At 47.4% G+C, this 20,369-nt stretch overlaps 1 protein-coding gene across 1 annotated transcript in view; it reads right to left on the bottom strand.

Moving 5' to 3' along the window:
- Positions 1–1,732: 1,732 nt before the first annotated feature.
- The window catches only part of LOC142578264 (uncharacterized), a 36,092-nt gene continuing 17,455 nt past the window's right edge, over positions 1,733–20,369 (bottom strand). The window contains exons 8-16 of the mRNA XM_075687665.1: positions 19,005–19,101; positions 16,618–16,740; positions 13,846–14,059; positions 9,537–9,653; positions 8,635–8,818; positions 7,494–7,694; positions 6,314–6,522; positions 2,887–3,160; positions 1,733–2,112 (exon numbers count right to left, since the gene is read on the bottom strand). Of these exons, the coding sequence (XP_075543780.1) occupies positions 1,854–2,112; positions 2,887–3,160; positions 6,314–6,522; positions 7,494–7,694; positions 8,635–8,818; positions 9,537–9,653; positions 13,846–14,059; positions 16,618–16,740; positions 19,005–19,101 (1,678 nt within the window). The 3' untranslated portion in view covers positions 1,733–1,853. The remainder of the gene's footprint in view (positions 2,113–2,886; positions 3,161–6,313; positions 6,523–7,493; positions 7,695–8,634; positions 8,819–9,536; positions 9,654–13,845; positions 14,060–16,617; positions 16,741–19,004; positions 19,102–20,369) is intronic.

Below are 20,369 nucleotides of genomic sequence, written 5' to 3'. Positions count from 1 at the left end.
GCGCGGACAGGGAACAAAGACACGAGAAGGCACAAAAGAATACAACACGTAGTGCTACGTGCGTGTATTCGTGTGTGAATTCTTTTGTGCCTTCTCGTGCCCATTGTTTGCTGTCCGCACTACAATTAACTCGCATCAACCGGCTGAGGAATCAGCTGGACAAGGCTTTTCGACTCTCTACAAGGTGAAAACAGCACTGCAGGCACCACAACGCTCATAAACAAAACAGTTCCAAGTATGTTAACAGAGAAAGAATAAAAAAAGAATAATAAATTAAAAGAAAAATACAGCATGCGGTACGTATCGCTATGCCATGATACATTAGCTTGCGTGAGAGAAACCAAAACTGCGAAAAATAAATATTACTAGCAACTTCCTGAAAACACACCCATGCATATCAACATTACCGATAAGTAACACATGCACATTCGCAGCTATTTGCAAGGTTGCATGAAGTAGTAACCAAGTTTACGTCATTGATTACACTACATTTGCCATTTGTATGTATTGACAGTTTTTTTATGCACTATAGGCTTGTATAAAGAGAATTTGTTTTCGTTGATTTTATTTTTCTATGTTGTATTTTCGCGATTGTGTTTGCATCTTTTAGTTAGCTTGCTCTTCTTTAATACATCTCTACATTGTTATTATTAACCGAAGGTCCCGTTGCAGTCTTTGACTTTGGGACCCTCGTCTGTATATTGTCTCTTATCAATTCATTGTACTTAAAGAATAATAAACTGAAACTGAAACCGTAGTCCTGCATCGCTTAAAAAAAAAAGCGTGATAATGTTTGCAAGCTGGCTTGCCAGTAAGCGGGACTAGCAAAAAAAAAAAAAAAAAAAAAAAAAAAACCCTGAATCGGCGCTCCAACAACTTTAAGGATCGAGACAAGATTTTTCTTTTCAACACGGCGATATCTTCTAAATTGCTCGGTGTGCAATTTGAGCCAAGCTGTCGCTCGACCAGGAATACATGCAAGGGGGTGCGCCACGCATCTCACGTTGCATCTTCAACGCTCAAAACGTCAGAAAGGGGATCACCGTTCTAACCCTCGCTCGCCGGAATATCAGGGCGTCTGCACTGTAGAATAATTTACAACCTTAAATGTGAAGAAGGATGCAAATCAGCCTATAAACTCGCACCGTTACACCCAAAAAGTGCATAGAGGTGTGACTTGTAGACAGGTTTACACCCCTATTCACTTTTACGGGTGTAAATTGTTTCACAGTGTGGTGTGTAAAAGCGGACCCACCGGACCGTTTACAGTTACTTTTGATTTAGGCTGAGTGGATCAGTCTCAAATAAAATAAAATCAACTTCATTATTGTAGCACACCCGAGTATAGTCTCCTCGGCTAAAACTTGTTGTTGGCAGCTTGCATGTGGTCTCGAAACTACACAAACGTGACAGCAGTGACGACAGAAGGATCACAATCATTACTCATTGTCTTTTTTTTTGTTTACGAAGAAGGCATCCTCGCATTGTCAGAAAAAAACAAAAATGCCACAGTAAACACATACGTAAATTTTTTTGACAAACTGTGCGCGTGCGCAAATACTCAGGATGCTAATTGCTAGCTTATATTTCGCAGCTGTGCAATGCCCGTCCCACGTGTTTTCTGGATACATACAGCGCGAGGTAACGATGACGACGAAAAAAAAAAAAAAAGTCGACCAGTGCTGCACACGTTGTTTATTGAATTGAACACTCCACCATACCTGTAGTTCGGTTTTCGTGCTCACTGCCGAGCAATCACAGAAGGGCTAACAGAAAAAAAAAGTAAAATGAAGGAGAATGCCATTCAGCGACGCACTATAGCGTGGTATACACGTGGAACCACGGTCGGGAGCCTACTTGTTGGCCTCGAGTCTTCTGTACTCGGAATGGGCGCAGCGCGGTGGCGACTGCTGGGTTTGCTGTGCTCGTTCAGCCGGCCCTGCGGCGGTGGTGGGTTCACTGACGATCGACGACGGGCGTTCTGCGCTCGTACGGCGCCACGTGACCCAGGGGTCCCCCTGGTTGGGCGGTGGTCCGGGCCGTGCGCGGCGTGGAGGCGGGGAACCGGCAGACGAGCTGCGCCCGGAGTCCGTCACAGGTTCCACTCGTGTGCTGCGCAGCAGTAGTAACTTATTGCAGTTAGGAAGGGGGTAAAAAAAAAAAGGAAAGTACCGATGCAGTCGTAAATGCCTCATTTTTCCGAGGACACGCGAAGTTCCTGGCGGCCATGGAGAAGATGCAAAACAGTAGCAGTGATAGAAGGCACAGGGAAGTTACAATGAAATGGTTACAGAGCAAAAAGAAAATGAAAAGGGGAGATAGGGAAGCTAGAAAACGCGCGCGCGTTGCCGGAAGTACTCAATGAAACGGGCGTTGGACAATCGGCCCTCTGATAGGACCAAAGGAAGCGACCTCTCTTTTGTTCCAAAGTGTGACAGCAATGAGCAGGCATCACGTGCGGCGGTGCCGCTTTCTTTTTCCTTTTTTTGCTGATCACGAAGCTACGAACACGTAAGCTAGTTAGAAGCTATGATTTGGACCCAATCTTTCGTGGATAGACATTCAGTGAAGTCAAACATAAAATATTCTTACTTCCTTCGCCTCTACGCCACTTGAAGCCAGGTAAAGCGCCCGTTATTGAGACGTTAGTCACATTTGCCACGGCCGGCTGCCTTGGCTGATGATATGTTTAGCATCATGACTGGCTGGCATGTCTTCTCACGAACAGCGCCAGCGTTTTTGTGAATAGATCATTTTTTGTGAATATGGCCCCTGAGGAGGAGGAGGCCCTGTTATTCATCCACCTATCCATCCACACTTTCCACCCTTCCTCGCTTGCGATACTTCAATTGAGCAGGAGATGATACCCCCGTCTCCTTCACTCACCATCGGCCCACGTTGGGGAAGGGCTCGCTCTCGACGTCGGAGCCCCCACCGCCGGCCCGGGGGTTGGCCGCCCAACGCTTGCAGTCCCCGCCAGTGGAGTCGGCCACTCCGAGATCCATGGGAGCCAACACGACCACGGCGGCTCCGCACAGCGCTCGGGGCAAGGGGGCCAGGCTGGGCGTGAAGGTGTTGAGCGCGGTGCGGTAGCAGGAGACGGCGCGGATGCCCGACTTGGTGTCCGACGACAGGCCGCCCACCATGTAGACGCTGTCGCCTGCGTCACCCCAAGGCGTTTCCTATTTTAAGATGGCGTGACGTTACTGCTACACCTTCAAGCCAAGAGAGAGAGAGAGAGAGAGAGAGTAAAGAAAGCTTTGCCGGGTAATTTCAGCTATAGTAGTGATCAATAGCAAGGTATAGTAGTGATCAACAGCAAGGTATAGTAGTGATTATAGTGGTTATAGCAGTGATTAAAGCAGCGAGCCTCAGCCCGGAGCCTCAGCCCATAGCCTCGCTGGTCGCTCGCATCATTGCCGATTCGATGTAAGCGACCAAGTAATGTTGGTTCAAGGTGGATCTGGCCTGAGTCAGCTACTTGGCGTAGGATAGCCGTAGGATAGCCAGAAACCAGGAGGAGACATCACGTGTACGGGGGCAGGCTGAGTTGAGCTTATAATCGGAGGGAAGTGATGAGAGTGGGGCTCCACATTTCCAGATAATGCGTGTAGCGTTGGGGTGTCCGTTGCAGTATTTGCACTTTGACGGGGAGTCAATTGCCAGTTCCCACATAAGATAGTTTGTGGCTTGTGTTAATAAAATATTTGTTTGTACTTGCCCAATGAACGTGCCCTGCCGTTTGATTAGCTCCGTGTCGATGGATGGGAACAGTTTTCTGCTCTTCTGCTACGATATGAGGCTAGGCTGGCTCTCATAGTGGCTGGTCAGAGCCGGGAAAGGAGGGAGCCCGGCGTTAAGTTTCTCGGGCGAGCCAGTTATACAGGGGCAGTCGCAGAAAGGATAACCAATAGGGGAGTGACGGGGGCGGTCTCCTCTCCGTAACTGTTCCTAATGCAGACTTTTCTTACTCGTCCCTATCACTTATGTAAAACTCCATGTATGTGGCAAATAAAAGGAACTCAACTACGGGATGCCAGGTGAACCAATTTGTTGCACCTCGCTGTTTCCACAAACCTTTATTATTTATTGCACGATTCCCCTCGACACTATTTCCGAATTTTGTTCGATTATCTTTTTCCTGCTCCACTCCACATGCTATTTTTTATATTATATTTGATTCCTTTCCCGTTTTACATGACGCTGCGAAGCGGTACGGGGAAGCTACATTGCTTTCACCTCGTCGTATTACAGCACCAGACGTCTACGTAGTTGCTGTACACCGAGAGCAGTCTTCGGCATTATGTTAACAATAAATACACTACAATGGCATGATGTATTGGTTAAACTAAGTTTGCTGGGTTTCTTTTCGCAGGCTTGGTTCGCCCACGAATTTTGAACCGTAGATCAGTTCTTCAATCTTCTTTTTCAAGAGTACCTCTAGAGGCCCTCAGGTGAGGGGGGTGTCTTGTCTACAAGGTCCCTACCAAAGTCCAAGTATTATAATTGGATGAAGAATTGCTGCTCTAAGGCCCGTGCATGACAGAACGAATAACGCGCACGCAGTGAAAAACGCAGTGATTCACGCAGACAAAGTACTTTTTTTTTACTTGTGCTCTGTTGCAAAAAAAAAAAATAATTATAAGAAGAAAAACACTGCGATAGTACTCGCACCTCGCACAGTACACATAAACAATTTCTTGTATCCTGGACGACCATTCCTAAAACCTTCCCCTAATACGGTAGCGTGTTTCCGCCTAGCTGTCTACTAACATTACGCCTGTATACAACGTTCTATTAGCCCAAACTATCGCAGTGTTCGTCATCGCTGACTCTCTTATAGTACAGCGTTTACCATCGACACTGCCGCCACTGAACGTGTACCAGCTGGTTAGTCGTCGTCAGATCTCTTATAACCGAACGTGTTATCAGCGATCTGCTACAGACCATTCGCTAATATATGTTCCCTCTAGTCTTCTCCACTCGTGCAGGCATCCTATATGGCTATCACGATCCACATCGCTTTTCGTGTGCCCAGTACGCCCGTTTGTGAAGCCAGCGGCATACTTTTACACGGCGCGGGGTTGGTGCATCAAGAAGCGTGACAACGCCGTCAACCTTATAGAACGCTAGTGTGAGACAACTCGCTTCGAGCACGTAATGTCAGATGGGCTGGTCGACGTTGCTCTCGCTCCTTGGTCCGCAGCTCGTTTTGATGGCTTTCTTTTAGACCAATAGCTGTGACCAATAGTAAGCTAGGCGAGCTGATAGGTGTTCATGGTCGCAGAGGTAGCGCTAAATTGACACTGGACGAATTAACCACGGCTCCATACATGCCAGGCGAGACGTATCAACAACCAAACTGGCACACTGAAAGCATGTTTTATCGCATCGTTTGATCTATGATCCACAGAAGTGGCTTTCTTCGCTTCACTGTATACAGAGGAGACCGCAACTGTCACTAGCCTTCCAGCTGGGCACCACTCACTGCATCATCCTAGCGAACTTCTTTGTACGGTGCGCAAATTCAGCAGTGCACCGTGCATTGGCTATATAGTACTGGCGGTTATGAAATATTTTATCCGTCATGGACCTCTTCACCCATTTACCGGTCATTCAGAAAAACTCTCCCCTCTCTTTCTACTCCCAGGTGTTTCTCATTCCTTTTCATTTTTACGCTTCGGCATGCCCTTAAATGCAGGCGTGAAGCAAGCGCGATAGTAACTATGTATGTTATACACCTCTGTTGTCGCAGCTTCTTGCGTGTCTACGTCTATCTTGCAGTTCACTTTCAAAGAGAAAAGTGAAATTGCACTCTGGAAACGCCGGTGCTGATGTCACATTCAATCAAAGGAGGCAGTCGAAGCCGTGAGTTCGGTTCATGATATGTACCTTATCTTAGTCGGTATCTTGGTATTTGGACAGGGCACTTGATAGGGATAGGGGCCTTTAGACAGCTGCCCGATTACCTCCTTGACCCTTCTAGACTACTCGTAGGGCTCTGCGAACGACAGTTTAAGAAACAATGCTGCAGAATCTGCTGGGGACGCTATACACGCAATGCTCGAGTATGAAGCTGCAGAACGCCGCCTCCTGAGCTAGAGTACCTTCATATACGCACGCCAGCGCTCCAGGCGTGTGTGTGTCTATGAAGAGGTTGCCTATTCCGAGCCGTTACTCCGCACTCGCTTCTTATTAAAGAAAGTTGAGTGCGAAGAGCCTATGCAGTTCGCAATGTCATGAGCAAAGACTGAGTGACCTTGACATGTCGTTCCATTTTATCGGCCACATCTCTGCACGTGGCGTTCCTCACCATAGGCGACGGTGCCTACGTCGTGGTATCCCTGGTCGAAGGTGCCTCTCCGCTCCCAACAGTGATCCAGGCACGACCATACGTCTCCCAGGCTGTCCAGCTCGTTGTCCTTCACCGAGCAGCCGCCCAGCGCGAACAGCCTGCCGTCCACCGCCACCAGCGAGAAGAAGCATCGGGGAGTCGGAAGGAAGCTCACGTGGAAGCAGAACCTGCGCAGGTTAGTATACGACCTTGTGCAGTGGTGCATACGCCAGAACACTCATGTCGAGGAGCGCTTATTGGTTTGTCGCCATAGTTCTTCGATAGGCACTTGTGTTGGTTACGTGAGCGATCGCCTGATGAGTGGCAAGCCAAATGATTGGCAGTGAGGGCACTCGTCTCCTTCTTTCTAAATTTTCTTTCTGCGCTGTTCCCCCGTCTTTTTCTTTTGTGGTCTCAAGTTATGCGGACAGTCGCTAGACTTTCGTTGTCCATTTCCTCCTCTTTCTTGCACCTTGTGCCCCACTGGAATTTTTTATTTTTCAACAGTGACTGCAGATTCAGCTGCCGCACCGAAAAAAGACGAACAATGAGACCTTGATACGTGTGCTTGGAAGGAAAGGCGATTCAAACAATCAATGCGATTCTTAACAATAAGCTCCACACTAACAACTCTACTGCTGCCTTTCACCCTATGTGTTACCCTATGTCAGATGTGATCCGCCCTCGAAGCTCTGTGGCTATGGCGTTTCGCTGCTGAGCCCGAAGGCGCAGGTTCGATCCCCGTCGCCGCCGCCGTCGCCAACAACAACAACAACAACAACAACAACAACAACAACAACAACAACAACAACAACAACAACAACAACAACAACAACAACAACAACAACAACAACAACAACAACAACAACAACAACAACAACAACAACAACAACAACAACAACAACAACAACAACAACAACAACAACAGCGGACATGTACTTTGATTTAGGTGCACGTTAAAGAGCCTTAAGTGGTCAAAACTAATCCGGAGTCCCCCATTACGGCGTGCCTCATAACCAGACACCCCTGCAGTTTAATTTAGCTGCAAAGGCAGAGGTGCGGCTCAACGTTATGCGAGCGATGCCTACGTCATCACGAACTCTCTGTAACTTCGGGCGAAGAAGGAAAAAAAAATCGAATGGGAAATGGCCGTGCGTACTCGCAACTGCTCGGGTCGAAGCAGTCGACGTCCGAGATGACCACGAGTCCTGCTCGGGAGTCGGTGAGCCCGCCGGCGAGCCAGAGGTGGCCGCCCATCTGCGTGCTGCCTGCCGCCATGCGAGGCCTGCACAGGCGGCATGGCAACTCCTGCCACTGGCGCCGTTCTTCCAGGCACAACGCCTCCACCGAGGAGAGGATCCTGCGTGGGGCCGCGGGGGAGAAGGTTGCGTTAAGCGACTCTCTAGTTAGACGCAAAATCGCAGAAAAAGCAACCGGACGGTCTTTGAAAATGATGTTGTTCAAATATAAATGGAGTATTCGCAAGTTTTTTTCCTAAGCTTTATTCGTAAGGTGCGCGTGTAACGGCCTAACTTAATGATGATTATTACAAAGAAGTCGGCGCCGTACTTTTGTTCTCTTATGAAGGAGTTTTATGCATGCACATCTGTATTTAACGCGGAAATGCTTGAAGACTGGAAATTTCAAGGCTTCTTGTTGAGAGCACGCAACAGCAATGACGTCGTCGCTCACAAGCACCTGAAGTAACAATAAAGATGTGAATAAGAAAAAAGAAGAAAATAAAGGAGAGAGTCAATAATTCCTTCAAAGCGTTAGAGTTGGGTGCCAGCTGATTTGCAGGGCGTTGTCACGCCAGTAAACAATTTTTTTCTAACCATGTACGCAGCATAATTGACTACCTTTTAGAGTGGTAGCTGTGTGTGCCGATCCGAGCATTAAACAGCATGTGCGCGCGGTCGCGTATTCGTATAGTCACGTTATGATTTCGCTGCTTGTGAGCTGTGGGTACAAAAGTTTCGCGCAGGTCTAGATATTCTGTTTTTCTTCTTCCACCTAATAGCCAGCCTCTCTTTTTTGTTCCCTGCCTCCTTCCTCTCCCGCGCCTGCACCAGAAACCGCGGTGTTCCTATTTAGCGCACTCAAGTTGCCAACCTCAAAGTGTTCTAAAAAGGCTCTGCGTGCCATAACTGCGTTCATCTCCGTTGATTTTGAAAACAAACAGTCATGTTCTTATGTTTTGCAAACGCGTGTCGAAGGCAGCTTTGAACTCAGTCTACGCGTGCGCGGAGTATTTTGCATGCAGTAGGCGCACGTGAGGGCCGAATCGTCGGCTCACTCACTCTCCCTTTGAGCTCCTGCCCCCGACTACGAAGAGCGTGCCGTCGAAGCAGGCAGCGGCGTGGTACGCCCTGCTGCGCGCCATGTTGGGTAGCGGCTGCCATAGCTTCTTCGTGAGATCGTACGAGAAGCACACGCTGGTCGGCTCCAGATTCGACTGTGTCGTCTGGTAGTTATCGTAGCCTCCTGCGAGTTGACACTTATTACTCGGTTGTGCATTACTTGCGCAGCGATCGGTCGAAAAAAAAAGTTAAAGTGACGGACCCACACGCTAAACTATATGGCTTTTTTTTTTCTGTGCCAAAGAAAGATAGATTGAGTAAACTTTAGCTGGGTGATTGCAGCCCAAGCCCTGCTAGTCAACAATATTCGACAAAAGATGTGAATATCATAGCATCGAATATTGCAAAACTTGTGGTTCCGGCAGCCGACCTGCTCATAATTTTATGTGTGCCAAAGATGGAGAACGCGGAATGAAAAGGCTTACTCCCGGCGAAGTTCCAGCACTTTATTTCATTTGGTGATGGTGTTGGCAGCGAAGCAACGAAATTAGTAGAAAGTGCTCAGTTCCTACAAAGAGCTTGATTAAAGTGAAATGCCGCATAGGCATGCCACAAAAAAAAAAAATCACACCGAAAATTTCATCTCCTGCACCTTCGACACCTAGATGGCGGAGTCAATGGTACCTAATTCCAATTCCCAATGTCAAGCAAGCCAAAGGCCACGCTAATTTATTTATTACAGTGAAATACCTCGACGAGGAACGATCACAGACTTTCTTAATAAGCTTGCGTCACAGTGAATATTTTTCTGTGAGTTGTAGCCACTGAGCGAATAGTTTGGATAATTGATATTGTGAGATGAAAGAAAGGAAAAAAAAATGGACAGGTTACTTCGTGCTTACCTGTGATGTACAATTTGTCTCTATGCAGCACAGCACAGTGGTGATGCCGGGGCATCGGGAAACTTTCTAACTTTTCCCAGACATTCTTTTCAACGTGGTACCGAAGAATCTTGGTACCTGCGAAGGGGAAAATGCACGCAGTTTTAAGGAAGAAGGCTACCTTGATTAAATAAACCGATATGCGCCGTAGACTATCTAAAACGACTAAGAATAACAAGGGATTTTTCATAAAAACCACATGCCTAGGGGAATTATCGCTTCGGCAAAAGCCTTCAAGGTGAAAGAAGATTCATGAAAGGGAATATTATCATCTACCTGCCTGAAACACAAAGATACAAACGAACAAAGGAAACTACGGTTTCTCATAGCTTCTCAGTTGAAGAAAAGTTTGTCCTGGTCCGGGGATTGAACTCAGGACCCGCATCTTTCCGGGGCGGTCTTTCTCAATGACTGATGGATTAAAAAGTTCCCTTTCATGATCAGATTATGTTAATATGGGAGGATGTTACGAATAATATTTTCGCTAATAAAGCTAGACGACTATAATATAGCGCATGTAGATTGCCTTCTGAATATTACTCGTGGCGAGACCTGCCCTCGTATTCTCAAACGGTCCTCGACTCCAAGCTCTTCCTCCACTTCACAGAGTTGAGCACAACGCGCACCTCAGTCGAAGAAGCCACTACGCTTCTCAATAATGACCGTATAGTGTCATTGAAGCGCAACGACCACTGCTACCGAGGGGCGACGCTGCGACCAACTTTCTCGAGTCGAGGTGGATCATTGAATGGAGGAACCTTACAGTAGAATACGAGTGCTAGAATTTGAGCAATACTGCTCAATCGCCTTAAAAGGAAGCTGAAGCACTTAAAAAAGTGAGCTTCTAGCTAAATACTATAGTTTTTCCATCCCTGAATACGAAAATCGTAGTTTAACAGGCCACAGTTCACCGCAAACAGCTTTTAATCGAGCCAAAACGAGTAGCAGCGTTTGCGGTCGACGCCGCGGGTCAGTTAACCGGCTCTGACGTTACGAAGACGATCGCAACGTCATCGTGGGTATCGGCGAGGCGCGCGATTCAAGTACAACGCGCGCGGGACCCCTGTGTTGACGTCATCCTAACGGCCGGCTTTATCGTCGCTACACTCGGGGCGCGAAAAGGGGTGGAGCTTCGAAGAAAACTTGAAAGGCAATGGCGCTTCTAGGCATACAATGAAGAATGTAACTCCAGTAGTTGAATTATACTGTGGCAGCCTTCCAAGCCACCTTAAATCTTCCAGTTCTGCAACCTCCTTAGAGTACCCTTTAAGCTACCTGCAATAACTCCCAACTTTCACTGCAGGGCTGAAACCTGGAATACACGTCTGGTTAGTCGTAGCCATGGTTACGCCACCTGTATTACGGTTGGTGCAACAGTGGATATTGTTCTGGCCACTCCTGAGAACATGGTAACACCTGTAAGTTGTTATTAAAAATGGTCATGCCTACGTGTGTTCACTAGAAAATCGTACTGTAAAGCTGGCTTCTCCACAATAAGAGAAAATACGGGGGAAAGCATACTTTTCCAAGCCCATTCGTTTGGATGGACACTGCACCGTCGGGACATAGGGTGGCCGTAGCGGCTACGTGCTCTAGCCTCACGACGTTGCGCACCGTTTCCCGCATGGGCGCATTGACTCGTGGATAGCTGTGCGACCAACTTGACATAGCGAATACATGACAGGTGAGACGCATAGACAGGAGGTATAGTATAAAGTTCAGTACGAAGGCACCTCAATGTAGAACAGTCCATAGATTGGCAAATGTGAGCCAAACACAGTCGGAAGCGACGATAAAGTTTTTAGAGCTACCCGATAGCATTGCAACGATGCAAAAATGTGCAAGCCGAACCACACAAGTTAAGCTGCTTTGAGAAAGGCTAAGAATTAGCGATGTGGCGTAGCGAGCCACAGACAACCAACGTGACAAACTCTTGTTTGGGTGGGAGAGTTGATTTACTGCCGGAACAAGAGCACGGTTGCGTATGACAAGGGTAGAGGCATGCGACTTAAAAAAAAAATATTGCGGCAAAACCCATCTAAAGGTGTCTGTCGATAGCAATACGCTAGCATTGAATCAATATAGCCACACAACGTACTGCCATCTGCGAAACGAGTTATGCATGAGTCGTGTACTGCAGCGGGATTCCTCTTTCGCGCTTCCCTAAGAGCACTCGGCACCATCTAGCGCCGCCCCAGCGAAGCCCGGGATGGCCTCCGAAATGCATGGCGCGCCGGTGCGTGCGAATGTTGAGAAAGGCGTCATGCAGCAAACGGGCTTTCCTCTTGCACTTCTTTCTGTGCTCGCTGCGCCCTTTAGTGGCACTTTCTAGAACTCTGCACGGAGCCTCCGATGGATGGAAACAACTTTATTCTGAATCCGGCAAATTTGATGACCCGGGCTCAGGTCTCCCATGAGGGGACTTCGAGGCCTTGCCTCGTCGCCGCCTCTCGGGCTTGCTGGACAGCCCACTCTTGTGTCTTGAGGTTGGAGCTGCGCAGAGCGGCGGCCCACTTTGACGCAAGAGCTTCCGGAGCTACTGCCATTGTAGCTGATGTAACCCGACACTCCCACAACATGTGTGACAGCGTCGCTCTAGTTTCCGAGACTAAAAGCGCGGCACGCTGGTGCCTGCGAACGCTGAGAATTGTTCCCTCGCTTGCCGTACGCTCAGTGGCACATACTCAGGGACCCAAGCTGGCGAGAGGTTCATTGAAGAACGGCCCATACCCAGTGCATTCATGGCGCAGCTCGTTAATGCGTTGACGTGGAAGACGTTCATTGATAAGTGGCACATATCCAGTGCATTTGTGACGTGGCTTGCTAGTGCGTCGGGTTGCTGTCCTTGAGGAAACCGTGTGACGTGAGTTCAATTTGGCTCAATGTCGGATAAAGTTAAGGAATATTTTTTTTTGCCATTGTAGAGCGACACATTCCCAGTGGCATATACCTAGTTACCAAAGTTGGCGTCAAAGACGCCCATTGAAGGGCGGAACAGATCTACTGAGACATATTCAGTGACTCAAGTTACCATCAAAGACATTCATTGGAGGCTAGCACAGACAAAGAGGCCCATACACACTACGCCAAGTTGGCGTGAGAGTTTATTCCAACAGCGGCACCTACCCAGTCCTGCGTCTACAGTGACCCATGTCGGCGTGAAAGAGCTTCATTGAAAAGCGGCACGTATGTACACATTGCCACATACTGAGTGACTCAAGTTGGTTCGATGGTCAGTTTCGGACCCTGTTACCTCAACACAGCAGCCCGATGCGCCGCCCATTCGACCACTGACTACCCAGTGAGCCAGGTAGGCGGGAAGACGATTAGATACAAACATAGATACGTAGATACAAAGATAGATAAAGTTTGATAAACACATAGCCCCTAAAAACTGCGTGAAGTACCCTAAGAATGCTAACGCATCATAAGGCGTCGCATCTTTTACCGTGTGACGCTCACATGCTGACCTCGGATTTAGCACAGAAAATCAGCAGACTGCTACTGTTAGCCTCGCTGCTTGGCAGTAACGGCAGCTAAGCAGGTCGCCTCGCAAAAGCACTGCGCGGCCGGGCAACACAAAACTGCCTGCTTTTACGTGTGACAGCGCAGACTAAAGCACGCTTGTTTAAGAAGCGCGATCGGTGCGCTTCTGATTGTAGCGGTGACACAGCTTGCGTGCTTGAAATGACTTCTAATCTGAGAATGAGGTGGTAGGTGCTCGTTTCACGCTTCGCACAGTGCTTTCTCGAGGCCTGCAGGTGACGCTACGATCAGGAAATTCTCCGCCAACATTCCCTTTGAATAATCGCGGCGCGAAAATTCACAAGGACGGAAACAACGCAGGGTGCGCATTCTCTTTCCCTGCTTTCATCTCCGCATTTTTCTTGAACTCCTTTTCCTCAAAGCGAAATGGGTCCGACTCGTCTATACCCGCTGTGGTGACGTAGTGGCTATGGCGCTGCGCTACTAATTCCGAGGCCGGGGCATCCAATCCCGGCCGCGGCGGCCGCATTTCGACGGGGGCGAAATGCAAGACGCCCGTGTACTGTTCATTGGGAGCACATCAGAGAGCCCAAGGTGGACGAAAATTATCCGGAGCCCCGCTCACTGTACGGCGTGCCTCACAATCATATCGTGGTTTTGGCACGTAACACCCGATAATCTTTTTTTAAAAATGCCATTCGTCCAAAATGCATCGGTTATGCATTCCCGAGCCCGCCATTCGAATATATAACAAAAAAGTTTGGACGCTGCTGTGCACACGTACCGACGGCGGTGTCGCCTGGTGCGTCCGGGTCGAAACCACCCACGACGAGCAACACCGGCGAGCGCGGGTCGCGCGCGTGTGCTCCCGAGCCGCAGGCGCCGAGGCCCTCGTACGGGTCGTCGCTCCACGCCGACAGCGGGATCTCTGCCCGGTTGCGGAGCAGGTAGTCGGCCAAGGGATCGCCGTGGAACACAGGCTCCCGCTGCGCTGGAAACTGTGCAGTCGCAAGTGTTGCTGTGAACCGGTGCCACGTGAATGTGCGAGAGAAGAATGAGAAGATGGGGACGTTTGAGGGGGGACTTAAGGAAAAATGGCTGAGCCTCGATGGGTTGCAAACTGTGTCTTCTTGTGGAAAGGAGGCGTGCGAGTAATACGCGGTCAGCGATGGCCCTAGTCTGCGAGACTAGCACAATCGCGGCGTTCCTTGCTTGTTTAGAAGAGCCTAGAAGAGTGACTGTCGCTTCCTCTGGCGGTGCAACCTAAGTTGGCCCATCTAACCCTTAGTTGTCGATGCGGCGTTTTCTCTCAACAGATTCATTCAGGGTTGCCGTGATACACGACTAAACCAGGTACCACACTGCGACTTAGAAATTGAAGGAAGCTCTTTAGGGTTTCTCTTGTCCCAACTTTGAGAGAATGTTTCTGCAGTCAGAACTGCTTTGGAGTTTAGTGTCGCTCTAATAATATAGTTTGTTTATATCTTCCAATCACAGCGCTAAACAAAACGAAGAAGGGCGAAGATGTTGCCAATGTTAGTTGCAGAGAGAATAGCCGAGCGTGGCATAGTCTGTTCGCAATCGTTAAACCTGTAAGGGTCACGAAATGATAGACGATTCCACGAGAGGGGACATGCAAAAAAGAAAAAAGAAAGTCAGGAAGGCTGCGCAGCCATGACATGACACGCCCATAGTATTGAACCTCCAACGAGTGGGCGCGGTTCGGCGCTCAGCTTCATTATGTACGGTCCATAGAGAGGGATCTAAAAAAAAAGAAAATAGAGCAAGCACAACGCATATTAGAAATTTCTGAACTCGTGGTCGTCGAGATACGTGGCAGCTCTCACGAAATCATTACGTCGGTCGAATGCCGAAGGTAGAGTTTGGATTGAGATCGCAAAGGCAGAATTATGACGGAATACTAACTAAAGTATAGCCTGCCTAATGGCGCAGGTTAAGGAGCTCCGTGTGTTCAATTAATCCAGAGCTCCCGCCGTACTGAGTCTCCAAAATCCCCAGTAAACAGATAAGTTAGACACTCGCCGACCACTTATAAATGTTAGATTGACTACTTTGTTTCCATGTAGATTCTTCTCCCTCTATTATTAGGTGTTTCAGTAATGTGTCACCATTGTAATCACCCTTTCATCTGTAGTTTATTGCTTTTAGGAATTACTCAGTTTTTCCCGAAACGCCCGGTGTAGCGATCACGAAAACTACTTTTGATTAAATGTGCGAAGACACACGCCTACACGCAGTTCAATATCTATACAGTGCCTTTGCCTTATATAGTACCTTACATGTACCTTATAGGCCCTATTAACCATGGTACGAGGACCTTACGTAGTCCACCAACTGTCTGTCACGGCCGTTTCATCGGCTGTTTATAGAACATTCCACAACTCAAGTGCAGAATTTTTTTTGAAGCGATAGCGCTTTCTGGCCTTTTCCACCCACTCTGCGGTTGGTATCTTTCTCACCGTTTATGGGAGAAGAGTCAATTTGGGTTTCCAGGTATGTGCTTGCTTCTATCATGCCGAGCATACAACATACATGGGTCACTGGGTCTGAATACACAACTTGCTGCTGGCTGCTGTTTGGCCTAGTATACAAACTTAGGTCACTGAGTATGTGATTATTGTTACGCGCTCGTTCCTTGATCAATCCGAATAGACTGAATGTGCCAAGGTGACACAAGGGGTACTTAGCCTTAACTGCGTTAAATCGGTAGCGCTCCATCATTTACAACTGTTCGCCGAGCGCGGCAGCTTGATAGATAGCCATTTCTACGAAGTTTCAGCCAGGATATTAGGAGTGGGGTTGGAGCGGGGGGGGGGGGGGAGAACTGCTACGTAGTTTCAACTGGGGTGCTGCGACACCGGTGATTACAACAATATATTATACTATATCATGGTTTTATTCGGCATTGTGGTTGACAGTTGGATTGCCACTTCGTAGGCCTGCTGATGCACCCATAAGGTGTCGCGACTTCCGGATGGCCTGGGGATATTCAGCAAGCCACACATTAAAGTTATCGCTGACGTTGACGATAATCTTATATGTTTTCTGCTACATTTTTTTTCACCGATTCATACATACCTATTGATTTCATGTGAACATAAAGTTACCATTTGTAGTTGGGAAACACACACACTTTATGCCCAAAATCAGAGCATCCGAAAAATGAAGATGCAAGGAAAGCTAGGGATAAACTGCGCCCACAAATGCACAACAGCCGGAACACGAGTGAACCACAAATGAAAATGGATGTTATTTAAACCCAAAACCCCTCCTATTGTGGAATATCAGAGTGAGAGTGAGTGAGTGAGTGAGTGAGTGAGTGAGCGAGTGAGTGAGTGAGTGAGTGTGTGTGTGTGTGTGTGTGTGTGTGTGTGTGTGTGTGTGTGTGTGTGAGTGTGTGAGAGAGAGAGATATAGATAGATAGATAGATAGATAGATAGATAGATAGATAGATAGATAGATAGATAGATAGATAGATAGATAGATAGATAGATAGAGAGAGAGAGAGAGGTTATCAGTCGTTGCCCATGTATACCTGTATGGTGAGCGGCGGTGCTTTCCGAAGGATGTTGGCGCTGGCATCGTTGAGGTACTTCGGATACGTGACAGGAGGCGCTGCTGCGGGCGGATTCTTGATTGTGCTGAATAAGTTGAGGTCCTGAGACGGGCATGAAGCCAGTGAAATAAAGCGTTAAGTTCGTTTGTACCCACACACTTATTTATGTACGTATTAAAGACGCACTGGTACGCCAGCTAGCCAGAACGGCGAGGCACAGCAGATCATCTGAGCAGCACGAATGTAACGGATTAATTAATTGCGGGATCTTCACTGATCCCCGGCCGGGGTGGTGGTTACATTTTGATTGGGAATGAAATTGCAAAAGCGCTCTTGTACTTAGATTCAGGTGAACGTTAAAGAAAACCTTGTGGTAAAAATCAACCCACAGCTTATCCCGCGGTGTTCCTCTAACCCACAGTGCGGTTTCGGGGCGTTAAAGCACGCAATTTATTCATTTGTGAGCCCCTCAAGGTAACATACTTAACAAGGAGAGGCGGGCTAGTTGATGGTCGATATTGAAACGCATTAAGTAACCGCGCAAACGACAACGGACGGATGTCGTTTATGTCCTGTGTATGTGATTATGTCCTGTCTGTTTCCTTCTTCGTCCGTTGTCGTTTGCGCGGTTAAATAATGTATTCCAAAACCTCAAGGTACATAGTTGTACATTGCAGAGGGGAGGGGCGAGAATACATTGCAAGAGTAAAAAAAATACAGGATTAATTCTAGGAATTCACAGTGCAGGGAACAAAGGAAGATATTGAAAAAAATAACTAGTAATATATACATAACAACCGGAAAAAGACACTTACATAATATGAAGTAATTAAGTACACAAAGACTACACTTTACCAGGCAGACAAAGCCCGCGAATCAGTACGTAATTATATCTTGCTTACTAATGCTTACTAATGATGTAGGTAGATTATTACAGTCGATTGAAGACCTAGGAAGGAATGATTGTGAGCACGCGACGGTGTTATGACGGGGTGCGTTAACTTTATGTACGTGATCACGACGAGCCGAATAACAAGGCGCAAGGTGGATCCAAATAGGGCGAAGAGATGCGTTGTGGTAGTAGATGTTATGGAAAAGGCAAATGCGCGATTCCTTTCTGCGAAGAGATAATATTGGGATTTGAAGTGTACTCTTCATTATTGTAACACTAGCAATGCGATGGTAGTTAGCTAGGATGAAACGAACAGAGCGATTTTGTACTGATTCGATTTCGTTAATTAATGTGATCTAATGAGGATACGAAACGGATGAGGCACAGTCTGATTGGGAGCGGACGTAAGTTATGTACAACAGGCGTTTTAATGAAACAGGTGCAAGCGAAAAACTTCTCTTCAAGTATCCTAAGGAGCGGTTAGCTTTAGAAATTGGGTATTGTACATGCTGCTTCCAAGAAAGATCGTTAGTTATATGAATGCCAAGATAACGGTAGCATGTAAGGGATTGAAGGGGCAGTCACTGGGGGTTTATTTTCGTTCTGATTATATTAGGCGACGAACGGCCTTGTTCGTGAGTACAGGCGTCGATTTATCGTTCGTTACGTAATTCGTGAGTATAGTGAAAGGAAAGGTTGATAAGGCACTTTTGAAGGGCCTGCGCTGAGGAGACCGAGTCAACGAGTTGTTTGCTCAAGTGGAACCCGTGAGGCTTTGATTAATGCCCCCATCTGTGTGGCGACCGTCTGTGGCCATTTGACAAACTCGCAGAACAGCACAAAAGCGGTATAAAGGTGCATACACAGTTTTGCAGTAATGGTATTCTAAAAAAATAAGTATAGGTGAACAGTCTTATAACAGCTAATTTAAGCGGTTCATAGATTATCTATATGCTTATTGCAGGCCGTCTTGATTTCGTTGTCCGGGTTATTTTTCGTTCAGATTAAAATGTAGTAGTGCGGGACAAATAGCGCTTTCCTGCCTTTCCTGGTGGATTTGAGGAAAACGGGGAATTTGCCTGCATTAGAAACTGAGATTTGCAGGTAACAACTAAACTGAGCCATTAAATAATTATTCATTACGCCCTTTAATGAACATATTGTAATTGAAAAAGTGAAGTAGAGCAGAGCAGCAGTGAAAAGTCATGCCAGTGTGGCAGAAATACTAAGAATGGAATCATTTTCGAGATATCCGTCCCTAAAAAAAATCTGCTAAGATTTTTTTTAGGATCACCCCAAAGTTAAGATCACCCCAACCTGCTACAAGAAAGCTTTTATGAAACTGTTAAATGGAACGACAGCGTTCTTTCACCCCTAGCTGAAGGGTGATACTGTTTTCATGCAAAAAGTAGGTATAGACTGAACATTCAGAGTAGGACAAAAATTACTAAAGAACAAACACATTTATGCTTACCCACAGCGTGATTGGTCCATCCAGCTTGAAGTACCGCGCCTTGAGCTGTGGCGCGGGGAATAGGTGCTGCTGGTTGTACATAGCCGCAACCTTGTAGCTGAATCGGTGTCATGCGCCATCAATAGGGAGCTTTAGAAATGGGGCACTCACGCTTAGGGTGGCCCTATCAAATAGCTTATCGCATGCGCTGTTCCAGTGTTCGTCCCTAGGCTTGGGCTGGCGTTCGTCTCAAACGAACCTTCGCAGATGTGGAAATACGAGCAACTCATACATTCAAGACAGCAAACTATTTCAGGGCGTGGTCAAAGACATTCGCCATTTCAAGGAATCTCGTTTGCCGCTGCCCGAAATCTACCGAAAACTTTGCAAACGCTTCACTCTATCCGGAGCAATTCCTTCACTATACCCGAGTTTTTCTTATGCTTCGCTAAATCCGTGCCTTTTGCCTTCACCAGGTTTTTTTATTTCTTTAGCGGTACCTAATTTTTAAGAATTGCCTGTGGCAGATAGTAAAATTCTAACCCTTCAACTGGGTTACTGGATGAGGTGGGCATTACTTCAACGGAAAATCAAAATGCATTAACGAAAATTCGCAAATTAACTTGTAACTAATTACTTTAAGGCTTGAAGGAGCAGCGCAAGCTGGTGAACCAGGCCAGGGAAGCAGCAAAAGGCCAATGGCTATCTGGGCTGACGAGGTCACCCGCCGCGGGTGAACAAAGAGGCACCCTTTCTTACTGATTCACATTACTAAACGTTTATTATCTCTCTCTCTTCAAGGCACATATTGCATATCAACAGTTCATCTCAACAGGGACCCTTAGTCATTAATGCTCCCGGTATTCTATGCAACAAATGTGACTTTTTTTATGGCCATGTGTAGTTGACCTGTCCAGGAGTAGACGTACTTAACAATCTCATCGCTCACAACAGCGACCTTACTGCTTCCATTAGTTCTTCCAGGACGTCATGCTCGCTCCATTCATGTGTCGTTGGGAGTGCTAACGGCGTTTGTTCTACAGGTCCGTCTCACTGACTTCATGCCTGCGCTTTGGGTGGGGTGCGCACTCAACCGCCTATATATAACAGTGGAGAATGGTCTAGTCAGCAACGTGTCCGAACTGACCTCCTCAGGAGTCGAATCAGTACGCTACGAGGTAATGTGGCGTTGCTCAGGTATCCTGAAGGGCCGTGCACGCCGGATTTCGCGGTCTTTTCATTTCTTCTGGCAGGTGTTTGCGGGGACGCTTCGCGCGCCTTCTCGTTGTTGTCGGTGCGTTCTGCCTATGGCGCAACCGCTGCGAGGTGGTTGCCGCGTCACCCTGCTCTCTCTCTTTTATATGAGAGCGGGTGCGTTGCGATCTT

Source organism: Dermacentor variabilis, chromosome 4 (assembly GCF_050947875.1).
Source record: "Dermacentor variabilis isolate Ectoservices chromosome 4, ASM5094787v1, whole genome shotgun sequence".
Lineage (NCBI taxonomy): Eukaryota > Metazoa > Arthropoda > Arachnida > Ixodida > Ixodidae > Dermacentor > Dermacentor variabilis.
Note: the sequence above shows the minus strand (reverse complement) of the source record. Positions and strands in the feature narration are given on the sequence as shown.